At 44.1% G+C, this 9,112-nt stretch overlaps 1 protein-coding gene across 1 annotated transcript in view; it reads right to left on the reverse strand.

Moving 5' to 3' along the window:
* The window catches only part of wdr43 (WD repeat domain 43), a 54,429-nt gene extending 48,190 nt beyond the window's left edge, over positions 1-6,239 (reverse strand). The window contains exon 1 of the mRNA XM_073056010.1: positions 6,003-6,239. Within this exon, the coding sequence (XP_072912111.1) occupies positions 6,003-6,218 (216 nt within the window). The 5' untranslated portion in view covers positions 6,219-6,239. The remainder of the gene's footprint in view (positions 1-6,002) is intronic.
* Positions 6,240-9,112: the final 2,873 nt, after the last annotated feature.

Here is a 9,112-nt window from a genome sequence, read left to right on the forward strand (position 1 = left end):
CTGTAAGTTTGCTGACAATATAACCATTGTTGGTAGAATCTCAAGTGGTGACAAGGGGGCGTACAAGAGTGAGATATGCCAACTTGTGGACTGGTGCCGTAGCAACAACCTGGCACTCAACGTCAGTAAAATGAAAGAGCTGATTGTGGACTTCTGGAAGGGTAGGACAAAGGAACACATACCAATCCTCAGAGGGATCAGAAGTGGAGAGAGTGAGCAGCTTCAAGTTGCTAGGTGTCAAGATCTCTGAGGATCCAACCTGGTCCTTACATATCGATGTAGTTATACAGAAGGCTATACTTCATTAGGAGTTTGAAGAGATTTGGCATGTCAACAAATACACTCAAAAACTTCTATAGTTGCACTGTGGAGAGCAGTCTGACAGGCTGCATCACTGTCTGGTATGGAGGAGTTACTGCACAGGACCAAAAAAAGCTGCAGAAGGTTGTAGATTTAGTCAGCTCCATCTTGGCTACTAGCCTACAAAGTACCCAGGACATCTTCAGGGAGCAGAGTCTCCAAAAGGCAGCGTCCATTATTAAGGACCTCCTGCACCCAGGGCATGCCCTTATCCCACTGTTACCATCATGTAGGATAGTGGTTGCCAACCCATCGATCGCGATCGACTGGTCAATCTTTGAGACTTTCCCAGTAGATCCCGAAAAAAAAGAAAAATAAATACACAAATACTGTTGAAAGATTGTTTCTGGGTTGCAGGGTTTTAGTTTCGTTCTTTCTGCCCAGTGCGCATGTGTGTAGCTCCCCCGCCACACACTACAGTGTGCTTCAGTGGTCCCCAACCACCAGGCCTCGAGGAAACGATATGATTTGGCAATATGAAACAATATGGGTCAGCTGCACCTTTCCTCATTCCGTTACACCCACTGTTGAACTTGAACGCATGCGAAGTCATCAGTCGCCCAAACACAGTGATACCCTCACACCAGGTCGGCCTTGGGTAACCGGCGAGAAGTCCCGATGCTACTGGCCTAGGGCGCAGACAGATGGACGCCACCTCGAAACCTGTTTACCACACCGAATGTTCATGTGGAACCTAGTGCTAAAATATTGTCAGACGACCTAATTCAGGCTCAGGGTTTCGTTAAGTAGCAGAGCAGCTACCTCGGTGCGATCTATTGAAAGTCATCCCTCGATCCAAACTTCTGTCGGCCGATAGATCCTACCCGGGGGGGGGGGGGGGGGGGGGCGGGGGCGGGCGCGCGTCCTAACGCACTCCTCGCTCGGTCAGTCGCTCTCTCCAGACTGTGACCACTGCTGCCCCGGCCGGTGGGCCTCCAGCCCTTACTTTATCCTCTCATCCCACCCACGACCAGCCGCACCTGGCTAGGGTGCCTGGCGGCGGGCAGGCGGAGACTGGAGTTCAGGCCCGGAGGCTGTCTAATGAGGCAATGAAGCCCTCAGAACTGTTTCGGTAGAGTCCAAGCACCCTGCACTTAAAGACAAACCCACTGAGTTTTTTCAGCGGAAAAAACGTGAGCAAGCAGGACAGAAGCTATGTGCTGAGAGCCACGTAAACTAAATTGTGGAATAGACTGGACATAAGGAACCTGCTTCGAGTATCGCTGTATTCCGGTCGCGCCCCCCCCCCCCCCCCACCCCAATCAGCCAGTCAGCAAGAATATTGTAAATATGAAACTGGTCCGGCGTGCAAAAAAGGATGGTGACCCCTGGTGTACATACATTATTTCTACTTTTCTGCCTGGTGTGCATACGTGTGACTAACTGATTTAGTAGGTCAATCTTGCCTTTCACTAAGGCTGAGGTAGGGGATCTTGGGCTTAAAAAGGTTGGTGACCATTAAGGTAGGAGGTACAGCAGCCTGAAGGCATACACTCAGCGATTCAGGAACAGCTCTTTCCCCTCTGCCATCCGATTCCTAAATGAACACCACCTCACTTTTTAATATACAGCATTTGTTTTCATACTTTTTAAAATCTATTCAATATACACAATTGAGTTACTTGTTTATTTATTATTATTTTTTCTCTCTGCTAGATTATCTATTGCATTGAACTGCAGCTGTTAACAAATTTCATGTCACATGACAGTGATAATTAACCTGATTCTGATATAAACCCAATTCTAATAAATTTTACTCTAGTAGCACTAATATATGTATTCAAAGCCAACCCAAATCTAAGTTTTTTATGCTAGAAAAGTTCCTGTGATCACGCAGGAATTCCATTAATAACTCACCTCACAAAGCAAATATCTAACGCAAGAACAACCCTGATAAACTAGCTGAGAACATCTGAAGTCACTCTTTCAAAGCAAGTGTTACCAACTTCCTCCACCCCGCCAACCTTCCCACCACCCAAAATAATCAACTAACCGCCTTTTCGTCAGTCAAGAGGAAACAATTAATTCATTTATATATTACTTTAATGCAGAATCAACAGCACATTTAGAAAATCTCCGAATTCCTACTCTAATATCTAAATTGTGAGAGTGCTCATCTGACTAGACCTATAACTGACTGCAATTCCCAATAAAATATTGGACCTCTACTGTCTTTGGTCCTAAGTACAAGCTCCCTTCCCTATTCAGCAATTTCATTACCAGCTTGAGCCTAGCAGATTAAACCATATTGCTAATTTCTGCCTACCAAGCCTGCAATCCCACATCCTTCATTCGCAAAACTTCCATTTTCTACCAAATATTATCCCACTCTGTAATATGTGTATGCCCATGAAGTGATCAGAAATGCTGGATACTTCCACAGCCTTGCTCAAAAGTGCCCAATTTGGAATTCACTTCAGCCACATAGCTCATCATCTCATCACAGCCTAAATGAAAGCACAGAGACTTGACAATGCCTTTCTTTGACGTAAGGCTACATTTCAAAAGTGCAGCAGCAGTGAGTTGTTTTTAAAAAAAATTGAAGCCAATGAACAATATGGGGTTGGGGGGTTAGCCATGCCTAACACAAATGGATATGGTTGTTTTCTGAAGATCACCCAGACCTTAGGAGTGATTTAAGATGTTGCTCTACAACCAATAATTTTTCGGTGCTTCATCAATAGCCTTCAATGGTTCCTTCCATCACAAGAGGGAATATTTGTACAATGTTCAAATTGTTTTGTAGGAGACAAAGCAGTCCAAGTCAGCCTGCAGACACTACTTAGCATAGGCAGATGTATCCCAAAGTTACTTCTACCGAAGTGCTAGGTAGGCAGTGACAATCCCCAAAGAGAGACTTTAGTCGCTTACCTATCATTATGCATTAGCACTACCTTTGCCAAATCCTCAACTATCAACACATTAGGGTTCAGAAACTCAAATGAAACTACCTTATAACGTCTCCATACAGATTAGACAGGAGTCCCGTGCCACATAACACACCTGTTGACTACAAAAACCCTTTCCATCACTTCAACCATTACAGAACAGCTCCAACACTCAAATTTGAGACCAGGCAGATGAAATGGAAAACTGTACGAAAAGATACATTGTAAGGTCAAATAAGTGTAGGGCATAGGAAATGGGTACAACTTCATAGATCCCCAAATGTAGCTAATCAGGAAAATGGGAGGGTGAGATGAAACTGACATTTAGGTTGCTTAATATCATCAGTTATAGTGCAGGTATGTCATGTTGCAATCGCCAACTTTTTTTAAAAAAAAGCTACACCACTACTATTGCATCCAGTTCTGACTTATTCACTGAGGCAAGGATGTGTTGGTGCTACAGAAAAGATATATCACAATGGTTGCCTGGATTAGAGCATTTCAGGTTATAAAAACAGGTCACAGCAGCTGGTCCATTTTCCCTGGAAATGAAGTCAACCAATAGAGGTAGGTAAAAATTTAAGAGTGGAGACAGATACATCACAGGGATCTATTTTCCATGGTGATGGTGTCTAAAACAAAAGGTAATAACTTATTAGGTATGTGTTTCTGAGGGGAAGTGTTTTCTAAAATGGCTGAATTCTGGAATGCACTAAAGTGATGGATCTCGTAGTATTTAAGAAGCTCGTAGATACTCCTTGAATTGCTGGCATGATTAGTTATGGACCAGTTGCAGTTAAGTGGGATTTGTTTAGGAAAGTACAATGGTCAACATAGATTTTTTTGGTTGCAGGGCCTGTTTCCATGCCGTATGAATACCAAATCCAGAAAAAGTTGTAAAAAAAAAGGAAATTTCAATACTCACACCTCCAGTACAATTTTTCAGGCATATCTAACATTTTTGATGTAATAATATGCTAAATAATTATCTAATCTTTGTTTTGCAATTCTTTATGCCAAAATGGCACAAGTATGGCACAAACTGTCCAAAACACTGAAATGCAAAGAAAGCAGATACCAGAACAACGAAGATTTCAGTCAAATGTAGCTTTGCTAATGTCAAAGTAGAATATACAGAGATGCATAAAGGCTCCCCAGTATGGAAGCTAACTAAAGGTGACCAATACAAAACCAAACAACTGCAATTATTGGAAATCTGAAATAAAAACAAACTGCCTGAAGTATTCAGCAGGATCAGTCACCACCTGTGGAGACAGAAGCAGAATTAATGCTTTTAGTTCAATAACCCATCACTAGAAATGGTAGGATTGGAGTTGTCAGGGTCAAGCAGGAGTTAGAATTTAAGCAAATCTTCAAGATTACCACTGAACTCCCTGCCATTCAGGTCTCAACACCTATGAAGCATTAACAGCATTAAACTGTTAACTTTACAACTTGTATCATATTTGCACCTTATTATTTGTGGAAACATTACTTTGTGTGTTATGTGAGAGTTATGCACCTTTATCCAGAGAAACATGTCGTTTGACAGTGGACATGTGTATGGCTGAATTACAAACTTGAATTTGAAAATGACTGCAAGTTAGAACAATATGGAAAAGGCTGCAACAGACTTTGAATGCAATGATGAAAAAGATCTACAGGAAAAAAAATCAACAGATCATTCACATGCACTTTGAAAGGTGAACAGTCTGTGAAGAAATTTTGATAATGAAGTGTCAGATAACAAATAGTTAAGATAGCTCTATGATCATTCTAAATGACACCAAATCATAATGGGATTACAAATTTTGACGACCATCCTGGAACCAGCTCAGGGTTAAACATACTTTTATTCATCATTTCTTTGAAGCTATTCAACATACTAAAGTTATAGATAATGGAAATGAGAAGTGAAGTTCAGGTATTTCTGAAAGATTAACTATCACTGGACTGAAACTTTATTTTACATAGTGTGAAAACAGAAGTAATGCACCCCAACGTGAACACATTCCTCTGACTGAAGATCCAGAAAGTTCTCACCTCCAAATGAATGGCGTGAACAAATTTTTAATACTTAACTGCTTCGCGTCGCTCAGCAAATAACTCTGATGGCCAACAGATGAATTAAATGATCAACATGCTATTTGAATAAACTACAATTCATCCTCTTCCTTAACATCCCACGACAGACCCTCACATTCTGTTCAACATAAATATAAGCCACGCATGAGCTCCATTCAACAGGTTTAGATGATTGAACACTTTGTAGTAGCAGAAAAGAATCTGAGGGCTGTTTGAGTCTGAAGGCCTGCTGCGCGATCGCCTCCAGTAAATCAGTTTCCACAACTTCAATTCGGTTTTGAAAATTCGGCTTTAACAACGAGAGCATACTTTATAACGGCGGTGGCTCACTGAAATTGGGAGTTTAGAAACTCGGGTGAATTTCTCACCGATGGAAAAAAAAAAGATGGAGCTGTAAAAATTCATTTTATTTTACGAAAAAAGTACAACAGGGCCCGAATCCGGAAGCCCCCTCCAACCAGGGACCACGAGGAAGCGGGGGGAGGAGACAGATTTGCAGACCCTGGGCCAGAGCCACATGTACGGCCGGGACGGGGAAGGCCGCGGCCTACTATTTTTTCACTGGCTGCCCTGGGAAAGGCGGTGTGGCGACCGTTCCGTTCCATCCCGGGCCGAATACCCAGACCCCTCACCCACCACCACTAGGCCGCGCCGAAGCCCGACACTCACCTGGCGGAGGCGCCGCGGGACAGCCCATGACAGGCAACTGCAAGTGGCGCTAAGGTGCGACGAAGGCACATATTCGTGCTTCAGACCGCCGCCCTGCGTGTCCCACACCCGTATACGGCCATCACCCGCCACTGAAGCAAGGCACTGCGCCGAACCAGGTGAAAAGACGCAGCACCAGCCTCCGACACTCTCCACTTCGCCATCAGCTGCCGCCATGCCGCCTCGACACGTGTTATCCAGCGCGCAGGCGCACGGCCTCGGGGATGGGAGGCGGAGCCACGCCTATCAATCATAGCTGCAATGCCCCCGGCCCTGTTCTCTGTGTTTCACTGACGAGGCAAAATGGGACAGCAATACTCTGCTAAAATGAAGGACATAATTCTATGACATCCCTGCCAGACTAGAACCTTAGCAGTAGTGAGCGAAACAACTGAAGGAACAAACCCAAATTATTTACTCTTTACCAGCCTGTGGTACTGCACTGCATTTCTTTTCAGAATCAAATTCAAAAGTACAAGTTAAAAATAAATTTATTATCAAGGTACATATGTGTCACCATATACATCCCCGAGTAAACCCAGGTAATACAATAGAATCAATGAAAAGACTGCACCCAACAGGATGGAAAAGCAACCATGTGCAAAAGAAAGCCAACTGCGCAGACACAAAAGAGAAAACAGATAATAATAACAATAAATAAAGAAATAAGCAATAAATATTGAGAACATGAGGTGAAGACTCCTTGAAAGTCAATCCATAGCTTCTAGGAACAGCTCAGTGATGGGGCAAGTGAAGTAATCCTCTTTGGTTCAAGAGCCTGATGGTTGAGAAGTAACAACTGTTCCTGAACCTGGTGGTGTGAGTCCTGAGGCTCCTGTGCCTTCATCCTGATTGCAACAGCGAGAAGAGAGCATGGCCTGGGTGGTCAGGGTCCTTGATGGATGCAGCTTTTCTGTGACAATGCTCCGTGTAAATGTGCTTAATGGTTGGCAGGGCTCTACCAGTGATGGACTGGGCCATATCCTCTCCATTCAAGGGCATTGGTGTTTCCATACCAGTCTGTCATGCAACTAGTCAATATATTGTTCACCACACATCTACAGAAGTCTGTCAAAGTTTTAGATGTCGAGCCAAATCTTCGGAAACTCCTGTGGCAGTAGAGGAGCTACCATACTTTATTCATAATTGCACTTAAGTGCTGGGCCCAAGTCTCAAGACACGGGGCAGTAGGTTTAGGACGGAGATGAGGAGGAGCTGCTTTTCCCAGAGGGTGGTGAATCTGTGGAATTTCTGCCCAATGAAACAGTGGAGGCTACCTCAGTAAATATACTTAAGACAAGGTGGAATAGATTATTGCATAGTCTGGGAATTAAGGGGTATGGGGAAAAGGCAGGTAAGTGGAGATCAGTCCATGGTCGGATCAGCCATGATCTTATTGAATGAAGGAGCAGGCTCGATGGACTAGATGGCCTACTCCTGCTCCTAGTTCTTATGTCCTTACGTGTCTCACTATGAGTGTAGACAGAGTAGAGCAGTTGGCTAAGCACACATCCCTGAGGTGCTCCTTTGTAGTCTCTGTGACTGTAACACTGTATTCTGCATTTGTTTAGTTTTTATACCACCTTGCTGTATTAACAGTATGTATGTCATAATTTGTCAAGGTGGTATACACACACAAGCTTCTTGTGTCTTAATATATGTGAATGTACAGTCATTGTTAGTAATGTGTGGGTGATACTAAAATAGGTGGTGTTGTAGACAGTGTAGAAGGTTAGGAAACTTTACAGGGGGATCTCTGTCAGCTAGGTATGTGGGCTGAGAATTGTCAAATGGTTTTCAATCCAGATAAATGAGAGATATTGCATTTTGGGAGGTCAAACCAGGGTAGGGACCTGGTTTGTGTTATAGAGCAGAGGGACTTGGAAGTACAAGTGCAGAGTTCACTGAAAGCAGTGGCACAGTCGGATAAGTTAGTGAAGAATGCATTTGGCCTTCATCAGTCAGGTCACTGAGTTTAGGAGTTGGGATGTTACGTAGCAGTTATATAAGATACTGGTGAGGTGCAGAGGGTTTTGGTTTTAAGAAAGATGTTATTAAACTAGTAGGAGTGCAGACAATATTAACCAGGATGTTGCATAGACTTGGCGGCCTGAGGAGAGGTTGAGTACTGTAGGATTTTTCCCCCTGGAACATTGGAAATTGAGGGATCCCTTGGTATAAGATCACGGGGAACATTGACAGGGTGAAAGCACATAGTTTTTTTCCAGTGGGAGAAGAGGTGCCAGAAACAAGAGGGCGCAGATTTAAGATCAGAGGCAAGGGATTTTAAAGAGGCATTAGGGTGAGCTTCTTTGTACAAAGGGTGGTGCATTTTTGGAATGAGGTGCCAGTGCGTCCACCTGGTAAGCTTCTTACATGGAGGGGCTTAGAAGAAATTGTTTGTTTCAGAAGTCTAGTGTCAGACATGTGAATGCTATGGCCTGTCCAATGATCCAATGCCCAGCTGAGGATGACTTGCACCTATTTCAGTTCTGAGCAGTGAAAGAGAACTGGTTGCTCCACACCAGCTACTTCGTGGTCTTGGTGGAGTGACACAGTTCCAATGGCCTGGGTTTAATCCTGATCTCAAGTACTGTCAGTGTGGAGTTTGCAGGTTCTCCCTGTGACAGTCTGATGGCAATGTGGGGTTGGGGAAGACAGTGAGGGTGGATGGAATGTGTGTGTGTGTGTGTGTGTGTGTGTGTGTGGAGACAGTGGGTAGTAATGTTTGTGGAGGGGAGATGGGATGGTTAATGAGAATGTGTGGGTAACGGGGTAGGGGAGAGTTTATGGAAGTAGTCCTTAATGGGGTGTGCAGATAATAAAGTGGGTTTCCTGTAGACGGATGCTCGATAGTTGAAAGACACACGTTCATAACACCCACAAACGTTAAGATCGGTTTTACTGACATTTTAAAAATCCCGACTTTAAGACTACCCAGAGAGAACGGGAGACACGGCCGGAGCTGCAGAAATGAAGGACGTGCCCCCACCCCGCTGCTCCCCAGTTCTCCGCGGGCTCTGTCGCTCGTTTATGATGCTCTCTGAGCCGAGGCGGGCGGAGCCGTGCGA

Source organism: Hemitrygon akajei, chromosome 9 (assembly GCF_048418815.1).
Source record: "Hemitrygon akajei chromosome 9, sHemAka1.3, whole genome shotgun sequence".
Classification (NCBI taxonomy): Eukaryota; Metazoa; Chordata; class Chondrichthyes; order Myliobatiformes; family Dasyatidae; genus Hemitrygon; species Hemitrygon akajei.